The 25,440-nt window shown below is 36.8% G+C and overlaps 1 protein-coding gene across 1 annotated transcript in view; it reads right to left on the bottom strand.

The window, feature by feature from the left end:
* Positions 1-25,440, bottom strand: part of EXOC5 (exocyst complex component 5) — a 57,577-nt gene that overhangs the window by 29,112 nt on the left and 3,025 nt on the right. The window contains exons 2-5 of the mRNA XM_042943336.1: positions 8,177-8,271; positions 7,419-7,566; positions 5,247-5,441; positions 1,666-1,730 (exon numbers count right to left, since the gene is read on the bottom strand). Of these exons, the coding sequence (XP_042799270.1) occupies positions 1,666-1,730; positions 5,247-5,441; positions 7,419-7,566; positions 8,177-8,271 (503 nt within the window). The remainder of the gene's footprint in view (positions 1-1,665; positions 1,731-5,246; positions 5,442-7,418; positions 7,567-8,176; positions 8,272-25,440) is intronic.

Raw genomic sequence — 25,440 nt, forward strand, 5'->3', positions numbered from 1 at the left:
CAAATTCAAAAACTAAAACATTACATACTACCATACACTAGAATTTTTTTTTTAATTTTTTTTTTTTTAACGTTTATTTTTGAGGCAGAGAGAGACAGAGCATGAACGGGGGAGGGTCAGAGAGAGGGAGACGCAGAATCCGAAACAGGCTCCAGGCTCTGAGCTGTCAGCACAGAGCCCGACGCGGGGCTCGAACTCACGGACCGCGAGATCATGACCCGAGCCGAAGTCGGCCGCTCAACCGACTGAGCCACCCAGGCGCCCCTACACTAGAATTTTTTAAAATCTTACATATCAAGGGAGAATGTACATTATGAAAAAGTAATGTTGAGAGATTCTATGTAATCAGTTTGGAGAGAGAGGAGGATGGTTGGCAAAAGAGATGGCAAAGACAGATAAAGAAGGTGACAAAAATGTAGTGTTGTACAGGGGCGCTTGTGTGGCTCAGTCGGTTGAGCATCCGACTTTGGCTCAGGTCATGATCTCACAGCTTGTGAGTTCGAGCCCCACGTCGGGCTCTGTGCTGACAGCTTGGAGCCTGGAGCCTGCTCCAGATTCTTTGTCTCCCTTTCTCTCTGCCCCTGACCCACTCTCACTCGCAATCTGCCTCTCTCTCAAAAATAAATAAACATTAAAAAAATTTTTTTTAAAAAGTAGAGTTATACAAAACTGATGTATCAAAGTCATGGTGGAATAGAATGCATGTAAGGCCATACTGACCTCTGTGAAAGAATTAAAACTAATTAGGACATATATTCAACTCCAAGGCTTGGCAGAGACTAAAACAGAATTGTAAGAGAAATATGTAACTGAAAAATAGGAGAAGATGAGTATATGCAGAATAGAATGGAGAGATTATCCAACAATTATCAGGCAACCTATTGTGATCTACACATTTTACCCATTTAAGGAAATGGTCCAATTTTGAAGTCCCTAAGGAGGAGTCTGTGGCTAGGCTAAAGAGTCTAAAATTCCATGAAGTTGCTTATAACAATCTGTGTGGATCTGAATTTTCTGAAGAAACTTTTTTAGCTTTCATCAACTTTTAAGGTGTCTAAAACTCCATAAAGTTTAAGGACTCTCATCTAGATATAAGAAAAAGCAGCTGAATGGCCCCATGTTTAAACTTTCCCCATTCCCTCCATTCCAGCTTATCAGAGTCCAAAAAAAAAGAAAATTTAAAACATCACTTTAGGAAATTTCAAAATTCTTCAGCAATTTTTTTTTCAGAAGAAAGACAAAGAGGGGCACCTGGGTGACTCCATCAGTTAAGTGTCCGACTCTTGATCATGGCTCAGGCCAAGATCTCACGGTTCATGGGTTCATGAGATCAAGTCTCGTGTCTGGGGGTCTGCTGGCAGTGTGGAGACTGCTTGGGATTCTCTCTCTCCCTCTCTCTCTACCCCTGACCCGTTTACGCACGCGCTCTCTCTCAAAATAAAATAAACTTAAAAAAAAAAAGACAAAAGGTTGAAAGTATGTCAAAGTATACCACTAAATTTAGATATTAAGAAACTATATTTCTTCAATCAACTCTTATATACTATGCTTGTACAAAGGAGGTACTCAATAAACTCTTGTTGAATAAGCAAAAACATACAGGGAAAAACAAAACTTTATAAATTATAGCATACATGCAAATTAGCTCTTGAGAAATGAACTTGCCTGTCAAAAGGTAACTCTTGGGCAATTAGGTGCAACTTCTGAATGATGTCTGCTGCCTCCTTTATCTATTCAAAAATAAATGAAAGCAATAATTAAAAAAACAAACCCTATACATACCAAATATCTTTATATTTGAAAATAATAATAATCCCCTATGTATGCCAATAGACCCTCACTCCAACAATTATCTTTTAAAATCCATACAAATAAAACCTTGTGAGCAACGGAAATACATTATCATCAATAAATGAATCAATAAAACATAAAAATCTGTCTTTCTGGTATTGAAATTTTGTGATTTTATAATGCCATAATCCCTTCCCAGTAAAACTTGCAGTTCAAGTTTACTCTGAAAAAATTAAAATCATTGCTTGCTGAAAGCCTAAGTGTCTCTTCTGGTTTATGAACCCAAAAAAGACAAACAAGATTTATGAAAATAATTCAGATCATATTGCTGCATATATCCCACTTTAAGCTGAACTGAATGAATATAACGAAATAAAACAGCTAAAATACCTATCATTTAATAAACACATAAATTTATAAAACTTGTTCTAAAAGCAAATATAGAGTTGAATATGAAGCCTCCTGAATGAAATATGGTACAGAGGTGTACTTCTTTAAGTGGTGGAACTAAAGGATTCAGGCCAAGGGTCTAAAGTCCTTGAAATGCAAATATTGGACCATGCTTACTTACACTAATGTGTGGGGGGAGTTATACAATATTCACTTTTTCTTTAAGTTTCAGTTAAGTACTGAGTTTTGGCACACCTTCAGTAACTGATTTATGATCACTCACTTTCTTTTACACTAAAAAATAAAGAGACTCTTACAAACATGAAGCAAGAGCTAAAAACATTAACACAGATCTTTCTAACCAAGCCCTCATGTGAAGTCTGGCAAGCAAAGTGGACAACAGCAGGGCCCAACAAACTGTTGCCAAACAATAGTGAACATAGCATTCTGGTTTGAGTTATCTCTTCTCTCCTTGTCTGTATGTCACTGTGATTTTCAGTTATAAACACTCACTCCATCCTGCTGCACATGGGAACAGGTACCACTCCAATATCACTTTGCACCATGCCATTTAGTTGGACTAGCAATGTCCAACCTTTTCTCCTCACCAATATCCCCTTCAGAAAAGACCTGCCTGGTCTATAGCCAGTTCTGTTTCCACCAGGAATCTGTCCTATTATTTTAAGAGATGGAAGTCCCCATTATGTGCTGTTTGCAAACTTTCCTTAATGTAGTAGGAATATAGCAATAAATAACACTTGACTTTATTGAATTTCCACAAGTAATTATTTTATAAAAATCATTTAAAGCACAATAGTTGTCAAGGGCATCAATCAGTTACAAGTATAGTACAAAAGTACAGAAGTTGTCAAATCCACAATCTAATAATTTGTCTACATGTAGAGTAAGGTGAGAGGCCACCCATGCAGCAGTGTTAAAGATAATCAAATCATCAGGCATTATCTACATGAAGAACAATAAGCTGTGATTCTAGGGAGTAAAACAACTAACAAACTTTGTAAGAATAGAGGTAAGAGGGAATATATATGACATGGACAGAAAATAGGTTTTTTAAAGCAAAGTTAAAAGAAATAAAAATGACTATGGAGCAGGAAGAAGATGTGTTATCCTATTCTAATTCCTCCTGCAATCACACATCTCTCTAGGTGTGGGTGATTTGCCTTTTCTTTCCATTGGGAAGGGAGAGCTGGCAAGAGTATAGAAACTGAGATAGCTAGAAGTTTATCTTGTAATTGGCAATCTAATACCAAATATAAGTTCTTAAATGTAGTTAACTGTGATAATACTAAGCCAAAAATAATGATTCATAACTAGCAAATAGTAACCCCAAACTTATGGAAGACAGGAGAGAAAAACAAGATGATTGGGAAAAAAGGAACAAAACATAAGAAAAAAGGAACACAAGATGAAAGAAAACGGAAAATAGAAGAGAGTGAAGCAAAGAAGAAGAATTCACTTAAAAATTACTAGTCTAAAAAAACAAGAACAAAAAACTGTTAGTTTATACTTGCACCCTAAAAACTACAGATAAATGAGTGAACAAGTGAATGAAATAGTAATATGAAGACTTTTTCTTTCAATTAGAACTTAACAGATAATACAAAGAACTACACAATGACCTGAGGATAATTATAATGTTTAAATAAGCGTATAAAGAACTTAATTTCATGATGTAAAACATTACAAGCAATACAAATCGGATTAAAAGTATGTATGATCAGTCAATTTTAAAATATTTTTTTCTCTAGACTCTAAATGGCTACTTTGAGCTGCCTTCAAATAAAAGGCCAACTCACATTGGGTAAAATATCTGCATTTGGTTTATAACAGCATAAACAGATTACACAATCCAACAGGTATAATACCAGGTAATCCACGTTATAAAATTTAAATTACATACAATTTTTCATATATAAATACATATTTTATAATATGCATAAATATGTACTTTTATATTATAACCATATATTTTTATATTTAAGAAACAAAATAAAAGCATTCCATAAACTATCCTGAAAAACAGTTCATTGCTCAAGCTTTAGGGTGTGTGTCTGTGTGACTATACTTTTATACTTAAAAATCATATAAATGTAACAAAAGCTAGATATTGCCACTGTCTTACAAGTGTTTAAGTTCGACAACATTCTTAATGTTAATCTTGTCAATTCTACCTTTATACAATAAATAGAATTCCTTACACTCATTATTTAAAATACTGTCTTTTCCTTAGAGGAATTATGTATAATATGTAACTGCTTTTTCTGTAAGCTTATACAGTTCCTACTTACAAAAAACAGTGTTGCCGAATTCAAAGTAAACTTCAACAATACTTAGTTTTTAACATTCCACTATCATAAATATCCCATGGAGTAAACTTGGAATAATGCAGGAAGACTGTATATTCAATGTATTAGTGGACAATGTTACCTTGTGCATATACTATCTATAAGAATGTCTATTTCTTCATGCATTTTGAATTTTTCCCCCTCGGGGGGCGGGGGGAGAAAGTCAGCTAAACAACCTTCTTTCAAGATTGCAGAACAGTCAATACCGTGTACCCTCAGACCAGTATTAAGTGACTAGTGCCATGAAAAGGATTAACATAAACAATTCAGATTTTTCCAATCTCTTTGGTCCAAACTAGAGCTCTTTATTCAAGCAACAGAAACCAGAAACTCTGAATTCCTTGTGCAGAAAGATATTTCAGCTTATCAATGATTTAGGTCACACCACCACCTAAACCCAACAGTATATAACTATTAAATTCTGTTAATATTAAAAGTCAATTATGGGAAAGAACTATTAACATAGTTAACTCAGCATTTCCAAACCACACATAATTCTATAAACAAAAATGCCAAGACAATCCCGTAGTTAAAAATCTGAATATACACACTTCATCAGGAATCTGCAGGCAAGTGTACTAATACACATTTCAGGACAATAAAAAGTTTCAATAAATCAGCTACTCAGTGATTTGAAAGTAATAATTAGGCATTGCTATTAATGATGCAGCTTGCTTTTATCATTCTGATAGTGCTCACCTTTTCAGAATTTGTAAAAACATCAGATTTCAATTCTCCATCTAGAAACTCATTGAAGTATTTCATCAATTTCTGAGCCTCCACTGCCCGTTGTCTAGGTGTGTTTACCCCTTCCAACTGGTCTCCAAGGTGACAGACCTTGGTTGCTACATAGCTGATGTGCTCATCTAGTTCTTGGAAATGTTGGAAGGCAACCTAGGAAAAATGTACACAAGCATAAAATATAATCAGAGAATCCAGTTTATAAATTAATTCATATCAAACCCAGAGCACCAATCTCATCCCTACTCTCTAACTTAGGTAACTGAAGATAATATAGGAGTTATATATGAGGTAAACTACAAAAACAAACTTATGCCCATTAGCAGCATAACATGATCTGAAAACTTTTTAACAAACTTGCACACTTTTATACCTTTAACTATTAAAACATTTTATCAAGAACATTTGTTTAGAAACAAAACAGTATCCTGTTTAACAACATTCCCAGTACCATTTAGTCCTGAAAACAATGAACTAAGTATCAAAGGGACCCATGATCTGGACAATTTGCTTGCCATCACGCGGAGTCAAAATACGTCAGATGGGAAAAACACTAATTAAAAATAGAATATTGGGAGACCTGGGTGGCTCATTTGGTTAAGCGTCCAACTCTTGATTTTGGCTCAGGTCATGATCTCATGGTTTGTGAGATTGAGGCCCATGTCTGGTTCTGCGCTGACAGACAGAGCCTGCTTGGGATTCTCTCTCTTCCTCTCTCTTTGCCCCTCTCCTGCTCGTGCTTTCTCTCTCTCTCTCTCTCAAAAATAGAGTAGTTAACATATATTTTAAATATTTGAAGAGCAATGCCAACATTAGAAATAAGGTAAGATGGTTCTTGCCCAGTTTTGAAAACAGAAAAGACTATAACAATTATTTAAATGAAGCAAAGGTACAATACTTCCTAACATATTTTTCCTCTTTTCTGACTACAGAGATTGTTCTGTGGTGTATGAAAATTATACACAATGAATGCCTTAGAACTGCCGATAACAAAATTGGTGATAATTCAGTATGACACTTCGTTCTTACTTTAAGTTAAGATGGGGGTCGGGGGGGGAGAGGCAAACATTCACTAAGGACTTCCTCTGGGCCAGACACTGTTCTAAGCATATTATATGTATTAACTTATTTAATCCTTGTAACCACCTATTTTTATAGATGAAAAAAACTAAAGCACAGGGAAGTTAAGTTGCTAGTAAGTAGCAGAGCAGACTTATCTCCAGAGCTTGTTAGGTTAACTAATAATACCATTATTATTACCAAGAGAAAACTGCATTGGAAGTATTTGGAATCTATCACTTGGACTATGTAAAAACACATCCTCTATCTTACGTAAACTACTGACTTTATTAAATGTTTTCTCACAGCCATATATGCTTGAGCGAAGGAATCTAACTAAATAAAATCTGAGCAGAAATCAGTTTGCTAATCCCTAACACTAAAGAACAAACAGCCCCTGGGAGGCAGCAATGCTACACAATGCTCCATGAACTACACTTATACAGGGCAATCAAGTTCCAGATCAGGCCCAGGCCATAAAAGGGGTTCACAGATTCCAGATTCAGTGTAGGACCCAAGAAGGGCTAAGAAATTTGGCCTACTTACCCCAGGGCCAGGCTGTGATTTGATTTTACTTCAAAATGGATTGAGGAAGAGTACTGCATTCACTTTCCCCAAGTTATACTACAATTCTCATGGGGACACATATTCCATGACTTCTGTAAAACTTCCCAGATCAGGGAAAAATGTGATCCAGGCAATACTGTTCTGTTATTGCTTTGTTTTATGTTTAAATGAGAATGCAAATGACACTTAAATATCCAAGCTAATCATGAGCCCCCAAAAATGCAGGTCAGCTAAAGTGACATTCTTCAAAGAATGCACTGTGACTGTACTGGATGCCACTCCAACCTCAGAAGGGAATACTGTGATCCCAAACCATGGATCAACAGCAAGTCTGTGCTAAGAGTGCCTCACAACAATTCATTGACATTTTCCCCCAGGGATGCAAACGGTGGAGAGAAACCTCAATGGTTACTATTATTTGACTAGAGTTCTTTAAGAACTTAATAGTGGAAGGGAATAAAAATATAATCTGTATAAACTATTCATTGCTTAATTAGTGTTTACCTGATTGCTTTTCTGGAGCTCTTGTACCTTCTTGGCAAATTCCTTGGCTTCTTTCTGACACTGTTGCTCTAGTTTCTCTACTTTCCTTTGAATCCTTTCATCCATTATCTGGAGTTCTTGAATATGATTTACAAATTCTTCTAATAACCTAGTAGAGGAAAATCAGAGTATGTATCAATCCATCTATGATTAATCATTAGGAACTGACCAGTTCATCTGTAACAGAATATTAATAAGCATCTCTTAAGGTAGGAATGATGTTAATTTTCTCTATAGCATCTTAGGAATTATCTTTAACATGAATGAAAACCTCACTCAGAATCTCTGCCAGAATAGAAACCAATTTTATAGAAAACAGTCAAAACGATAAAGATGCTATATAAAAATAATACTGTGCATTCCAGGGAACAATGACTTTCTGTTCCTCTGATTTATAACTACACTTAAAACAACATATTCAACATGTTTTTATTTTACAGGTAGAACCAACCTTTTCTGATTTATTATTAATTGAAGAAAATATTAAATTCTTATCACACAATAAAATTCCTCCCCTCATACCAGTTAAAATCCTTCTCTAAAAGAAATATAAAAGAAAATAAATCAATCCCTGACTTCTAATGCTTGTGTCTTTATCGTCCAACTGTTAACTAAAACCCCTTTACATAAACGTTGAAAGGAATTTCAATAGTCACCTCTATTCCAAACACAAACTTGAACTAGGTTGGATCTATGGGGAAAAAACATTTTTACTTCACCTTTTGGGATCAAAAGCTTCAGGTCCCCCTCTAGAGCCTCCTCCTGGGGTTCTCCACACAAGTCTTTCAATATACTCATCTGCCACAAAAGGCTCCTAGTATACAAAATAAGTGTTCTTTTAAAAAGTTTCATAGAAGATAACTTAATGCTACTTGCAAAAATTAAACAGGTTCTACTATGTGAGAACTTAAAATAGAATTAAATTATCATTTAAATACATCTACATTATTAAAATGTACAAGGCTTTTTCAATTGAAAAAAATCAAATTAATAAAAATTAGGATATTAAAATATCAGAACAGTATCATGACTAGTTAGAACATCCCAGTGGGAAAATGAGCAAAGGACACAATTTATAGAAGAAATACAAGAAACATGAAATATATGTGGCTTCACTAGTAATCAAATGAGGTCAAATTATCACTTTTGTTTTTAACCTCACACTCTGGCAAAGTGGGTGGGTTTTTTTGTTTTGTTTTGTTTTGGTTTTGTTTTTGGTAATTATAATATGCAATATCGGAGAGGGTAAACTGAAATTCACACTCTCATCTAATCTAACATGTACAATATTTTTAAAGGATAATAAATAATGATTTAGTAACATAACAGTATTACAAATACTCATACCCTTTAACCTAGTAATTCTACTTTTAAAATTCTAAGGGAAAAGCAGATATGAACACAAAATTTTTTACAGAACATCCACTAAGTATTATGTACAATACTGAAAAATTGTTCATATAAGTACTTAATGAAATCATTATTGAAAATTTATGACAAACTTCCAGGATGAAAACCATGTTCCTATTAAAATCATGCTGAAAAATCATGCAATGAGAAAAAAATGTTCATCTATAATACTGAAAAAAGTAGGATACAAAATTTTCTAAATTTTCTGAGAAAAAAAGCATTTATTATGAAAAAAGGAATATTAGAGCAGATGACCCAATCAAGAAAATAAACACTCAAATGTTTACCATTAGCAGCTGACAATGAATTTTTTAGACTAATACACGCTAGTGTACATATTTTTCATACCATCTTCTTTCATGTAAATGGGTATCCTGTATTGCTTCCCACTTAGCATGTAACTTAGACTGCTACCATTTGCTGGTGATTCCAGTCTGAATTCTTATTATCTGCAAAATTTCCTCTTTGTTAATCATATCTTAAAAACATATTTTCATTGATAAACATTCATTAAACAATAAAATTTCCAGTGCCAAGCACGCTGTTAGGCTTTGGAATAAAAAGATGTATTAAAAAACTGCAACCTCAGGAAACTCACAACCCAATAGAGAAGAAATTATAAAGAATGCAAAAGTATGTGATAAGTAAAATTAAGAACCTGTGCCCAAACTTTAATATTAACACTGCTGAATAAGTCGCTACCTCAACAGGTAGTTGGGACAACAAAAAAGGGGTTATTTATTAATTCAGCAAATTTTGCTGAGCAACTGCTATGTGCTGGGCACAGTGGTGGGTATTGAGAATACAAATTGTAATTCAATAGACAGGGTTCCTGAAAGGCCTCAAAGAAATGATCTTCTAGGTAAGGATGCCAACATTAAACAATTACAGAAATAACTAGTTACAACTGTGATAAATGTAAGGGAAAAAAAAAGTCCTGGATCCAAGACTATACAACAGAAACAGAGATGACAGGAAGACACTAAGGGATAGAAGACTGGTAAGACACAGGAATTACAACTGGCAAACTTTCTGAGAGCTTAACACTTAAGCTGAGACCAAAAGAAAGAAGAAAAATCATCCAGACACAAATGGAACAAATATCTTTCCAGATCATTAGGGAAAAAGAAGATAGAACTTAACCTAGTTGTGGAACTGAGAAGATGGATAGATCACAAAGAGCTTATCTGGATGGAACAAGAGAGGTGACTATTAACGCCAACAGGTAACAAGTTTGCTCTTTTTATCATTATCATCACACTGGTACTCGAGAGACTGGTTCACTGACGTGAGTCTGATGTGAGAGGAGGAATGGGAGGATGAATTTCAGTCAGACTATGGATAACCATCATCATAAAAACAGGAACATGTACCAAAAACAGGAATACGTACCAACAAGAATAACAGCTCACGTAAACAGTTTACACGCATTACCTCATTTACTACTCTCTTCATAAGACCTAGAAGGGAGGTCCTATTTCATCCTCACTTTATGATGAGGAAACTGAGAGTAAGAGAGGTTAATTACTTACTCAAGACAACACAAGCTGGGCTGAGATTTAAATCATTCTATTCTATTACTAGGTAAAACTGAACGGCAAATATGGGAAACTACAAGTAGCTCCTTGTACCTAAAGTTAGGTGGTAAGGATAACAGGTGAAGCTAAAAAGGAGAAAACTGTCACATGAAGGCCCACACACATCACTGATCATGTCTTTTGAAATTTCTACTTAAATTTATAAACATTCTAATTGTATGACCCATCAATAATGTAAACTAATAATTTTCTCAGACAACTGATAAACTGTCACATGCCTATCTATACATAAGATCTAATATCAACTTTCAAACTGGATCATATCTTATAAGAAAACCATACAGCTTTTACGACCGTTAATATCGCTGACTGCCCCCCCCCCAAAAAAGTAAACACTAAACAGTAAGAACACAAAATAATATAAATGGGCATTAAAAATTTTTAAAGACTTTTTATATTGTACCTACAAGAGGCTCTTTTATAGTGGTCAAATAACTAAAAAATAGCAGTTATATTAATCCAGTTTCTCTCATAAGATTTCCATTATAGGAAAGCTATCTGATACGAGGAAGGCATAGAAAATAAAGAATATTGTTAACTACTTAAAAAATAAATCAGTTTATCCATGTGCTGACATGTTTGAGAATTAAACCCTAATGATGAATTAGATATCCTGCAAAGGAAAAATTTTGACCCTCTGAAATAACAATTAACTCATTTAGCAAACATATCATCATTTAGATAATCATACCTCTCTTTAGTCAATTTCATTTGTGTTGAAACAAAAGTTGACATATGTCTAATACTTTTTAATTTATATACATAAATTGGGAAACATTGACTCAAGATCAAGGAATTTATGTTTAGAGCGAATACTTAGATCTTTAGAAACTCAGCTACTTACAAACTTCAGGAAATCTGACAAGCATATGAATTACTCCTAAATAATGACAAAATGCTGACAGCAGCTAATTTTTAAGTGTTTATTAGGTGCCTAACACTTTACATACTTAGTATCATTTAATACAACTCTATAAGGTAGGTTTTATTAACATTCATTCATTTTAGACCTGTGCAATTGTGTGATACAAAAAGGTTATTTAATCCAAGGTCATATAGATTTATCTGATTTCAAAGGTCCAAGTTTTCAGTTTTGGTAAAATCCAGAGTTTTTTCTTCAAAAAAAGCTAAATTAATTATGAAGTAGTCAGCTCTTCCAAAACTCCACAATACTTCCATTAAATAGCTTTACCTAGTAATGTTCTTTTTCCCTGTCAGTTTTTGCACATGCATACCTATGTAAATACTTAATAATCATAGTTCTCATTTGTTAATTTTATTTATTAGTTATTCAGTAGTTGCAATTTTTTTTTTCAATATATGAAGTTTATTGTCAAATTGGTTTCCATACAACACCCAGTGCTCATCCCAAAAGGTGTCCTCCTTAATACCCATCACCCACCCTCCCCTCCCCCCCCACCCCCCATCAACCCTCAGTTTGTTCTCAGTTTTTAAGAGTCTCTTATGCTTTGGCTCTCTTCCATTCTAACCTCTTTTTTTTTTTTTCCTTCCCCTCCCCCATGGGTTTCTGTTAAGTTTCTCAGGATCCACATAAGAGTGAAAACATATGATATCGGTCTTTCTCTGTATGGCTTATTTCACTTAGCATCACACTCTCCAGTTCCATCCATGTTGCTACAAAGGGCCATAGTTCATTCTTTCTCACTGCCACATAGTACTCCATTGTGTATATAAACCACAATTTCTTTATCCATTCATCAGTTGATGGACATTTAGGCTCTTTCCATAATTTGACTATTGTTGAGAGTGCTGCTATAAACATTGGGGTACAACTGCCCCTATAGTAGTTGCAATTTCTAATTAAATATGTTACACTGTTCATTAATTTCAATACACAAGTTTTATCAAATGATATATGCCCCAAAACTCAAACATCGACAAATATTACTGACATGGAGAAAAATAAGAATTTTTCACATGAAATATTTCAATTTTCTCAAAATACAATATTCCTTCATTCAACAAATATTCATTGAGAGTCTACTAGATGTTACTGACTATTCTATAAACCAAGGAAATAGCAGTAAACAAGGCAGGAGAAAATCTCTGCCCTAATGGATATCATGAAAGGGAATGACAGACAAACGAGCAGATACATGATAAATAAGAACTATGAAGAAAATTAAAAAGGATGCGGAGTGATGGATTAAAGTGGTTATTTTGGTAAACGTGATCAGACAAGGTCTAAGAAAATAAATTTTGAACAAAGACCTGAATACATCTAAAGGAATAAGCCATCAAGGAAAGGAATGCTCCAAGTACAGAGAACAAACAGTATGTGAGCAATGACAAGAGACCAGTTTAACTAGCAGAGTGAGTGAATGGGAGAACAGTTGTAGATAAGGTACAAGAGGTAGTAGAGCCCAGAGATTGTAGGATGCACCTTGATACACTTTCAGCTATGAACGAAGAAAAGGCAGGTTCCCAGGATGAAGGACTCTGCAATATACTAGCAAGTATATGCAGTAATGATTCTACTATTCCTTACCCCCGCCAAAAGAGGTACAACCATTTACTTGAATAACTAACTGTACACAAGGTAAAGGGAAATACTCAAACATTTTGAGGTCTGTTGTATACAGAGTCCTAGTTGATTCCGATACTTGATGGACTCCAAGCATCATGCACTCAAGAGAGTGAAGATATACAAGAGCCAAGATCCAGCTCATCACTGATCCAATGGGTCCATTAGCCCAACTACTGGCCATTTTCCCAGTCCGTAAACATGTAAGAGGGACAGGCACACTTGATGGCTGATATAATTCCCACATTGGGTCCGTGGTCTATAGAGTAAGAGCTTTCACAGTAGGGAAGTCCAAGAAGTCTCTGAAATTGCCCCTCTGTACTCAATGTAGTAAATCAAGTGGAATGTCAAAATTTAGTGCCATTCTTAAGGCTCTAAAGCAAGGATCAGCAAATTTTTCTCTCAAAAAGCTGGACAGTAAGTACTTTACAGTCTTTCTTATCACCATTCAGTTCTATAGCTGTAGTACAAATGTAGCGATAGACAATACATAAACAGATGGGCACAGCTGTATATCAGTGAAACTTTAAAAACAGGTATCTATCCCAGGGCCTATACGTTTGCCAACCCCTTATCTAAAGGATGTTCGGGCAATATTCCCCACAATTTTCTAATTTAATTCATCAGTCTGGGTTTTTACAAAAACCAGATAAATCCTGAAAGGTGTTTATCTCAAAATCAACAAAAAAGTAGCCTATTACATCTGTCATGCCAGATATAGTTTCTCCAAGCCTCATGGTATATGGCCAATGATTTGGCAAATACATTATTTTCTATGGCAAATAGACTATTTTCTGTCCCTATTGGGGGGGGGGGGAAGAGGATCAGACAGTTTACAGTCACACAGAACTGACAGTGGTATACAATTATAGCTTTGCTTCAGGACTATGTGAACTCTCCTACTATAACATGATTTGTACCATATGAACATTCTGCAGAACACCTTACTGATCCATCATACATAATTGACATCATTGGTGGAATCTTGGTAAGATACATGTACTCATGTATATACTATACAAAGATTCCAGGGCACACTGAATCAGTAAAATTTTAAGGTAGTCAGGGGCCCTCCAGGACATCTCACCCAAAGTAAAGGACAATTATTGTACCTTGCACATCCCACCACAAGGAAAGACACACAATACCTGACAGGACTTTCCAGGTTCTGCATGCAGGGCACACATGCTCTGGCACATATACCAAGTGACACAAAAGCAAGAAAGGGCTCTGAAGAAGTGGGGACCATACAACCAACCTTGCTGTCTGGGCCATACAACTTTGCAGACCCTATGGTATTAAAAGAATCAGTCTTAATTTAAGTATTAAAGGTATCAGTATTGGGAAACAATGTCACGTGGAGTTGTGGCAAACCTCAGTGAATAATCACAACACAAATTGCTAGATAATAAAGCAAGATCATGCCATCTAAGGCAGAGGATTACACACCTTTTGAGCAATAATTCCCAGTGTGCTACTAGACCCTGGTAGAGACAGCACACCTAACCACAGAGCAGGAAGTGAACCTGCATCCAGAACTACATAGCATGAGTTGGGTTCTAAAAGACTCACCAAGATATTATGTCAATGGACTGAGAAACTATTTAACCTAGATGGATGTGGTAGACCCAGAACCAAACATGAATAGGACCAGAAAGCAAACTGCATAAGCAGGAAGCCAAACTTCTACCATTACTGTGCTAGCTTCTCTCCTTCAATTTACATGGATAGCCTTATGGGGCATCTCTTACAACCTGCTGATGGAGAAGGAAACAGCCTGAACTTGGCTCATGCAGAGAGTTGGCTAGGCATGTGGGTGCCAACTAAAAATGGACAGCAGCAGTAATCAAAAATTCATTCAGGGGAAGCCTTAAAATTCAGTGGCAAGAAAAATCCTCTCAATAGTCAAAGTTTTGGTAAAGACATCTGGCCATCATCTTGGGTAGACAGAGAACTGACCTTAGTTTAGAATATATATGGACTCACAGACAATGGCAAAGGGCCTGACTATGAGAGGACAAAGACTGGAAGATTAAAGACAGAGAAATCTGGGATAGAGGCATGTGCATGGACACATGAAAGTGGGCACAGAGTGTGAAGATCATTGTGTCACATGTTAACACTCGCCAGAGGACATCCACCATGGAAGAAAAATCAAACAACCAAGTAGACAAAATGATTCTGCCAGTTGACGTCAGCCAGCCTTTACCCAGCATTAGCACACTGGGGACATGAACAGAAAGAACACAGTACAGAGACAACATGGCCCCCATAGCATGAGGTCCTACTTACCATGGCTGATCCAGGTACTGTCAAAGCTGAATATCTAGCCTAACAGTGATAGAAACCAACTCTGAGCCCCTGAAATCACCCCATCCTTCAAGAAGACTACTAACCCAACCACATGGTGGCAAGTTGATTACCTGGTTCCTTTCCATTTTGGATGAGTAATTCATTCTGACAAGAATAAAAACATTCAAGTTGGGTATGCCTCCCCTCAGAGGGAGTGTCTGTTCCTGTGGCACTGGATCCCAAATATCACATCAGAGTAAAGGACCCATTTTACAGCAGACAAGGTCACCATGGATCCACTGGTCATATCACAAAGTACACCACCCAGAAGCTGTCAGTCTAATAGGGCACTGGAACAGTCTGCTGAAGGCATAGCTGAAGCGCCAGTTCAGAGACAATAACTCAATAAAGATGGAGCACTATTCTACAAGATGCGGTATATATTCCAAATTTAAAACCTTTATATGAGGGACACCTGAGCGGCTCAGCTGGTTAAGCATCCAACTCTTGATCTCCGCTCAGGTCATGATCTCACGGTTCATGAAGTCAAGCCCCATGTCAGGCTGTGCTGATAGCGTGGAGCCTGCTTGGAATTGTCTCCCCCTCTCTCTGCCCCTACCCCACTTGTGCTCTCTCTCTCTCAAAATAAATAAATAAACTTAAAAAAAAAAATAAAACGTTTACATGATGCTGTGTTCCCACAGGAAAAACAAGAGTCTGAGAACAAAGTATAAAAGCAGAAGTGGTCCTGCTTATAATGACTCTCTATTTGTACTTGCTATTCCCACAATTCTGGAGTCTACAGGGCTGGAAGTCTTGATCTCCAAAGGCAAAGATCTCTTTGCCTGAGAATATAGTAAGAGTCCCATTAAACTATAACTACAAGTGCTGCCTGGGCTTTGGCTGCTTATATCCAGAGGATAAAAGGCAAGAAGAGGAGTGACCATCTTGGCAGAGGCAACAGATTCTGATTACCAGGAGGCAGGGCTGCTATTACACAATAGGTGCCGTAACAGTATTTGTGACACACAGATATATTCGTGGAGTACTCTTGGTACTCCTTTGACCAATTCTGAAAGTACACGAACAAGTGTAGCAACCCTGGCCTAAGATGGGTATGGTAACCAGTTAAGCCACCAAGAGTAGTGGAGGCACTAGCTGAAAGTAAGGGGGTATTAGAATGGAGAACAGAGAAGGGAAACATAGAAGAGAGAATTATCAGTTGCAACCTGAAACCAGTCACAATAGTAGGAACCACAGTTCATCCCACTAACCTTCTTCTAATTTTCCTCCCAACTGGAATGCCAAAGGAGCTGCTCCCCAAATGCGTATGAAAAAGTGGAGCCTAGTGGCACAGGAGTGGTCTGTGGTAGACACACTGATGTATTATCCAGATCTCCCTTCAAGAAGGGACTTGTTCTAGCTGCTACCAGTGCCATGCTGTCAGTAGAGAGCCTTCAGCTGGCAGTATTTTCAGGGATCACCTCAACTGCAGAGAATCAATTCACTCAATATCATACCTTTCCCAGTGTGGTCTATATAAATGACTAAGATAGGGACAATTTTGGTCTAAAGCAGGACAACGCTGACAGTTTATTTTTGTTTCAGAACTCGCCCCAGGGGCCAAAAACACTCTCACTGGGCCAACACTGTAACTATTTCTCCATACGTCCGATCTTGCATCCTTACTCTGTCCCTTCACAGATATTCACACCAAGGGTATCTCCTAAAAAATATTCTGCACACGAAACTCTGTCTCAAAGTGTGCTTTTCAGAGAACTCAACCTGCAACACTGTAGTAGTCCAATGGAGAGATGATGATAATGGCTCAAACGGAAGTGACGGTGGTGAAGATGCTAAAGAATGGTCAGGTTCACGACATTTTAAAGAATGTATTCACACAAATTGCTGGATTGGATGTGGAGACAAAGTTAAAAAGGAAATCATGATTATTCATGATTCATGAGGAACACAGACTGAACAACTGTGTGAATGATGGGTAGTGTCATTTACTGAGACTGGAAAGAGATGCAAGAGGGAGTGAGGAAATGAGTTCTGTTTTGCATATGACGTGTTGTGGAGGCTTATTAAATATACAGTAATTGAAAATAGCACGTGATTAGAAAAATAAGTTTGTATTACAGGAAAGAAACTAGAGCTAGATATAAAATTAGAGTTATTTAAAATCTCAGAACTAGATGAAATTTAGGAAGGAGAAGAGCATGCCAACAACATTCAGAGATAAATGAAAGAAAAGGATCCAACAAAAGAGACCAAGTAGGAGGAACTAGAGAAGGAGGAAGAAAACTCAGGAGTGAAGGAGTGTCCTGGAAGCAAAGTGCAGGTTTTATCTCAGAGGCAAATTATCACTAGAGTTTAAGATATATCAGCTACTGCTCCCAGTGGAATGAAAGTTCCAAAAAAGCAAAAAGCAAAACCAAACAAATGAATCCCAATAACTTGCTCTCTAATACTTAATGTTGCTGCAGAGGCATTTACAATAAGAAAGATAGCCAAGTTAACAGATTTTAAGACCTCCAAATGACCAAGTCACCCCAAAGGATTCTCAAAAATACATGTAAATAATCCCCCCAAAAATCTTTCAGAATTTCACAAACCTGACAAAGTTCTATCTTTACCTTCTATTTCACTATAGTAATTAAAAGCAAAAATTGTCCCAACAAAAACAAATACCTATGAATTACGCACTATAGACTAAAATGCTATTATATTAAGTTCAACTTTATGTAACTCATTATTGTAGTCAAACTGATTTCATATTTTTTACAAATGCTACCAATGACAAGAAAAACATGGAGTTTGTAGTTATTTCTATTAAAAACTAAGACATCAAGCCCCTGGACAGGAACATGAATCCCTAATTTAACACTGTTTGAGAAAAGTGAACTTTTATATTTTCTTATAGCATCCTTTCCCAAAACAGATCCAATACAATGTGTTACAACCACCTAGAAACTCAAAGAAACTGTAATATTTTGCCCTAGCCTATGTAAGAAAATAAATAAATATTAATTAATTATTTAAAAAATAAGGCTCAAAGGATTTCCGAAAGAAGTATTTCTGTATCCTATTAAGCCAACAAACCATGGGTTCAAGTACTACCTACAAGGTATTTTTCTTAAATTTATTGTGCATATCATGCCAAACTAATCTTTAAAACACTGCTTTCTGGGGTGCCTGGGTGGCTCAGTTGGTTAAGCATCCGACTTCAGTTCAGGTCATGATCTCGTGGTTGGCGAATTCAAGCCCTGCATCAGGCTCTGTGCTGATAGCTAAGAGCCTGGAGCCTGTTTCCGATTCTGTGTCTCCCTGTCTTTCTGCCCTCCCACGTTCGTTCATTCTCTCTCTCTCTCAAAAACAAACATAAAAAAATAAAATTCAAAAAAAGGCACTGCTTTCTTTTCATCAGAAACTTCCCTATGCAATTCCTAAACTATCAAGTTCACACTCTTCTGTCTACCCTTTTAGATTCTTATCTTACATTTCCTACCCAACTTCTTTGCTCCCCAAAATGAACAGCCACACTAGCTAGCATCAGCCAATTTCAGTCTTCTCTTCATACCCATGCTACTTCTGCTTCCTTACATGTGGCCAGGTAACTCATCCCACAAGGCTACTCTTTCTCCTCCCACAATTTAAACACCTCTATATAATTATTCAAAGCCTGGCTCAATTCCCATTTCCTCCTTGAAGAATTCCTTCCCTACATGACCTCCACTGATTTCTTCACTCTTTAAACCCGAAAGAGGCTTAGAAATTCAAACCTCAACACAGAACACTATACTATTATCATTTATTGTCTTACAATAACTTTTGTAAGTTTCACTCTTCCCCACACTTAAATTGAAAGCAGAGGCAGCATCTGCTGAAATGTCATACATTTCTCTTGCTTTCCAACTGTGGTCAATAGAATAATGTTGAGCACCACAGATGCACAATAAATCAAAACACTTGCTAGTTAGGACCATGGCCAAATCCCCTGCAGAAGATCTTGAAAATCAAGCCCTGATTCATACATACAAAATCAGAAAGGCAGTACTACCACCCCACATGCCAAAAATAAAGAACAAGCATTCTATGGTAGTATAAATCCAAAATTTTATCAGAAACCAAATATGAACCTTATGCAATTCTAACACTGGAACTAAATGAGTTTTACTACATTTTGCCTCTCCTTTTTTAGCCCCACTTGATTTGGTTTTCATGAGACTATGTATTTTATGACAGATTAAGAAATGAATTACATTTATTGAGTATTGGTGGTTGGTTTTTTTTTTTAAAGCACACAAAATGGATTCATTCTACCTAGGGAAAGGTAGGAAGACAAAGCACATTAAGACACTTAAATACAGGAGCACCTGGGTGGCTCAGTAAGTTAAGTGTCTGACTTCAGCTCAGGTCATGATCTTGCACTCCATGAGTTCAAGCCCCACACTGGGCTCTGTGCTGACAGTTCAGAGCCTGAAGCCTGCTTCAGATTCTGTGTCTGTCTGTCTCTCTCTCAAAACTAAATAAACATTTAAAAAGATTTTTAAAAGACACCTAAGTACAACTAAGGCAAACTTTTACAAGGTTAAATTTGAAAACTACTTGCAACACTGAGATGAACAGTTTTAGTTTTTTAAAGTCATTTAAAAAAATTTTTTTTAACAGTTTTTATTTATTTTTGAGACAGGGAGAGACAGAGCATGAACAGGGGAGGGTCAGAGAGAGGGAGACACAGAATCTGAAACCGGCTCCAGGCTCTGAGCTGTCAGCACAGAGCCTGACGCGGGGCTCGAACTCACGGACCGTGAGATCATGACCTGAGCCGAAGTCGGCCGCTTAACTGACTGAGCCACCCAGGCGCCCCTAAAGTCATTTTTAATATCCATCTTGAAGGAGATGGCAGCTCTTTAAACTATGATAAAATGAGCCAATTAATCTTATTAGCAGAACTGTTTTGAAGACAATTACATGGTGGTACTTTAGACTCCTATGAAACATTTTAGTTTCTCTTACACAAAATCTCTCTTCAGAATAGAGTATATCTCACTTCTGACAGTAAAGTAGTATCTGATTTCCATGCCCAAAAGAGAAAGGTAACAGAACATTACAGCATTTTTTATACCAGTCTCAAAAGAATCACAAATTAGGTTTAAAAATTTTAAAGCTAGAATGGTTATTAAATATCATCTTACCCTAGTCCCTTCAACTCCTTTTTATATATAAGTAACTGAGGCAATGAAATTTAAGCCTTGTCAAGGTATTAATCCAGTATTCTAACCAGAGATTTTTCCATTCTATTACAGTATCTTTTAAAATTATACAAAGACCATGAAAATCATCACCTAGTGTATGTAACAATATGTTACATTAGCATTTCAAATCAAATCAAATGCATTTACCAATTTACACATTCAATGTATTACAGGCACTTAATAAACACTTCTGGAATAAAATTAAGCATGTGGATCCAAGGAATTGTTCATTTTTTTGATTTATTATATCCTTAACAAAAATGTATATATATGATATAGTTAACTATATTGTTATTACTATTTTCATATTTCCATTCCAAGGAAAGAAAACAGAATCAGAACACTACAAGTTTTTAAAATATCTTATATACATAAACTTTTAGCAATCAAAACTTTTAAATTACATACCACTCAGCTCCGGAACACACCAGGGACTCAATATTTTACACTAATTACACATACACAGTCAATAAATGATCCTCCACTTAAAGGCTTGTCCATTCCAAAAGTTCACTACCAGGTTGGCTTGACTGCAAAATTCAGTCTACAAAATACTTAAATATAAAACCATTATTACTCTTTAAGCATCTGCCTCTACCTCCACCACTGTACTGAGAGTGGCAGAAGCCTACTAAATCTTGGTGTAGATAAGGAGTTGATCAGCCCCAGTTCCAAACATCTATTGCTGCATAATTACCACTCCAATAAATTAGTGGCTTAAAATAACAATGATGATTATTTCTTCACAAATCTGCTATTTGGGCAGGACTCAGGAGGGGAATCTTGTCTCTGTTCCATGTCACATCTGCTGAAACAGTTCAACTTGGCGCTAGAAGATCTACTTTCAAGCTAGCAAGTTGATGTTGACTATGGGCTAGGAGTTCAGTCAGAACTGAAAGCCTTGGCTTTCTCATTGGACTACGTGGTATGGTCGCTGGGTTCTAAGAGGGGGAATCCAAATAAGGTCAAGCATATCGCCTTTTATGACCTAACCTTGGAAAGCATATAGCATCACTTCTATAGTTATAGTCCTGTCTAGATTCAAGAAGGCAACATGGACCCTACCTCTCAACGTGAGGAGTGTCGACATCTCATTATAGGATAGCAAATTGTGGTCATCCTGGAAAACACAAGTCTCCATGTCACCTTTTTGTAATTCTTCCCCTAGTGTGATCTCCTACTTCCAGGATTATTTCTTCTTAGTCTCCTTTGAAGGCTTTTCCTCCCTGACCTATTCTCAATCTAGTCCTGTTCTCAATCCACTTACCAATATTAATTTTAAGAAGCTACTACTCTTCTTTTTTTAATTTAATGTTTTTATTTATTTTTGAGACAGAGAGAGACAGAGCATGAGCAGGGGAGGAGCAGAGAGAGAGGGAGACACAGAATCTGAAGCAGGCTCCAGGCTCTGAGCGGTCAGCACAGAGCCCAACATGGGGCTTGAACCCACGGACTGTGAGATCATGACCTGAGCTGAAGTCGGATGCCCAACCGACTGAGCCAGCCTGGTGTCCCAAAAGCTACTACTCTTCTAATGGCATTCTTCTAAGCAGTTCAAACATCAATTTGTTTAATCTTAGAGATAACTCTCTAAGGTAGGTACTGTTACTATCCTCATTTTACAGATAAGAAAACAGGTACAGAAAGGTCAGGTAACTTGTCCAAGATCATAAAATAGTAAGGGATAAAGCTGAGAGATGTCATCCATTCCCAGGTCTAAACAGCCACACATAAAAGATGAAGATTCCCATAATTTGTTATCTCCACCTGTGGTGTCTTTCTGAAATACTAATTCATATTTCCAACTGCCTTCTGGACTTCTTCACCAGGATGTCTTACTAAAAACTTAAAATATATGTTTAAAAAATGAATACATGATCCCTTCCCTCTGAAAGGGTCCTTCCTATTTTCTCTGTCATAGTTAATCAATCACCAACCACCTACTTTTCTAACTTCATAAATTTGGAATTAACTCCTCAGTAATCAAAATCTTTTGATTCTGCTTCCAAAATGTCTTCCCAAATTTCCTGCTTTCTCTGTCCCCACCGAATTAGGTCAGAATGTCACCTGCCTAGACAAGAACTATGCCTGGCAGGGTATGACTTGTATTTTACCAGCTAACAATTTCTTCCTCATTGAAGGCCATTCTTCACAGTAACATTAAAATTATCTGCCTCTCCACTCCTACCCCCCTCCAACAAAAGTCATGGCAGCCCCCATAAGCATGGCCTATAAGGCTTTCTCAAAGATTCCCCCAAACTGCCTCTGTGGTCCGAATGCCTTGCTATGAACCACCATTCCACATGCCTAAAACATGCATACACAGACCCGATCTCTTCTCAACTCAATGTTTGCCTGAACACAGCTCACCTTAAAAATTAGTCACTTCTCTCTCTGCCTTGGAATGCCCTTCTTCTGCTTGAGAAGTTTCTAGTCATCTATCAATACCCAGTTTATATGTCAATACTATATGAAAGCTTTCCTAATTATGCCAGGAAGAGATTGTGTACTTGTACTACACTGTATTATCTATTAATATATATCTCCCTGTAATACTGCAATATAACAAATACATATATATGTATATAAAATATACATATTTAAAAAAAATTTTTTTAATGTTTATTTATTTTTCTTGAGAGACACAGAGACAGAATGCAAGTGGGTTAGGGGCAGAGAGGGAGACACAGAATCTGAAGCAGGCTCCAGGCTCTGAGCTGTCAGCACGGAGCCTGATGCGGGGCTCGAACTCATGAGCTGTGAGATCATGACCTGAGCCGAAGTCTGACACTCAACCGACTGAGCCACCCAGGCGCCCCTAAAATATACATACTTTAAGAAATACACATTTTAGTCTTTGTACTTAGCTCCTGACTATAGTTTCTAAAGCCTTTGTTTTTCCTAAGTGAAAAATGTGCTAGAGGCATCTTTTGTTCTAATATTTGGTCTTTAGCTCTGGTTCCAGATGCAGAGCTCCTAAAACCCTTGTAATTTCTTGAGTGATGTAGTTGATAGGAGCATCTGACGTAGAGCACCTAAATCTTGGAATTTCCTGGGTGTCTTTTGTTCTACTGAAGCAACAGGGCTCCTGGATGGGGGCTGGTTGCCAGAAAGATCAAGCATGATTAGAAGCCCCTCTACTCCTGAATTAACTGAGTTAATAATTGGTTATTCCTAAGTGATAAAGCCTCTATAAAAATCTTTAAAAAATCTCTAAAGTATGGGGTGCAGAGAACTTCCAGGTTGCTGAATACATCAAAGTGCTGGGAGGGTGGTACACCCAGGGAGGGAATGAAAGTGCTATGCTCTTTCCTCTATACCTTGCCACATACATCTCTTCCATCTGGTTGTTCCCAAGTCACATCCCTTGGTAATAAACTCATAATCTAGTTTGTAAACTGTTTTCCTGAGTTCTGTGAGCTGTTCTAGCAAATTATCGAATCTGAGGAGGTGGTCATGAGAACCTCTAATTTACAGCTAGTTTGTTAGAAGCACAGGTAACAACCTGGACTGCCACTGGTATCTGAAGTGGTGGCATTCCTGTGGTACTGAGCCCTTAACTTGTGAGATCTGATGCTAACTCCAAGTACACCGTGTCAGAATTGAACTGAACTGTAGAACACCCAGTCACTGTCTGCTGGAAAACTGCACTGTTGTGGGTAAAAGCTGTACACATCTGGGGTCAGAAATGAATAATTGAGACTAGTGATAGAGTGTTGAGAGAACAGAGTTCTTTTCCTTTCATTCCCCCAAGTAGGTTTTTAACTCAAATCATCTTTTAACTCCAGTACTTGAAATGACTTCTGTCCTAGTACTCAATAATTGTTTGGGGAATAAACACATTTCATAAAATACACAATAATTAATTAATTGGTAGCCAGGTTCCACAAACCCTTATCTAACAGCTAATATGGCTATAACAAGAAGCATTTCAGCAGCGAGAAGGTAAAGGAGTGGTGCTTACTTGCATATCTCATGTTGACTTATATTTAGCTAGTTAATTGAACAAGAGAGATTTTTCAGTACATTTAAATAACTTTTGTAACTTAGTTTCAAAATCCAAGAAACATAAATGTGTTTGTGTGCAAAAAATGTGTTCTTGGCTATTTAAATTCTAATCTGGAGGTCAAAACAAACATTGTTACCACAGTTAAATTACTTGACTTCAAACACAATTATCAAGATACCTACATTCACAGGAAAGAAAAAAGTCAAATTCTTAATCCTGGCATTTAGGACCTCCACAATTAAACCCCAAATTACCTTACATGCCACTCCTCTTCTTCATGCATGCTATACTCCAGCCAAAGTGGAACTCTTCCCCTTGCCTCAAGGATCTATACTTGCCTCCCTTTGTGTGTTGGCTTTTATTGTCTACTTTATTAGAAAGTCCCTCCATGCAGTTGCACAAACTCAAATCTAACAGATCCTTTATACATCATTCAAATGCCACCTCTTAATCCTTTCCCACTTCTAGAGGTAATCTTTCCATCTTCTCAACTCCTACAGCACTTTATCTTTGACACCATTTACAACTTTGTTTCAAGTGTACACAGTTATGCATCTATATTCTCTCTCCATATTTAATAATAAGGGCAAGTTCTATATGTAATTAAACATTTCCCAAAGTATGCTCCATGGAATTCACAAAATTAACAAGCAGTAGAAAATATAACAATCTTTAATATATGAAGGTATGTTGTAAACCTCTAATGAAACAAAGTATGCCCATTTCCAAAACTTATTTGGCCTTTAAACCATTTGGGTTATTTTGCAGCACATCTCATAGGATTAATATTTCTATGGCATTCCTTTTGAGACATGCAGTCTCATTAATCTTGGCATCTTCTCTTGAACTTAATAGGAACTCAACAAAC

Source organism: Panthera leo, chromosome B3, assembly GCF_018350215.1.
Source record: "Panthera leo isolate Ple1 chromosome B3, P.leo_Ple1_pat1.1, whole genome shotgun sequence".
Taxonomy (NCBI): Eukaryota; Metazoa; Chordata; class Mammalia; order Carnivora; family Felidae; genus Panthera; species Panthera leo.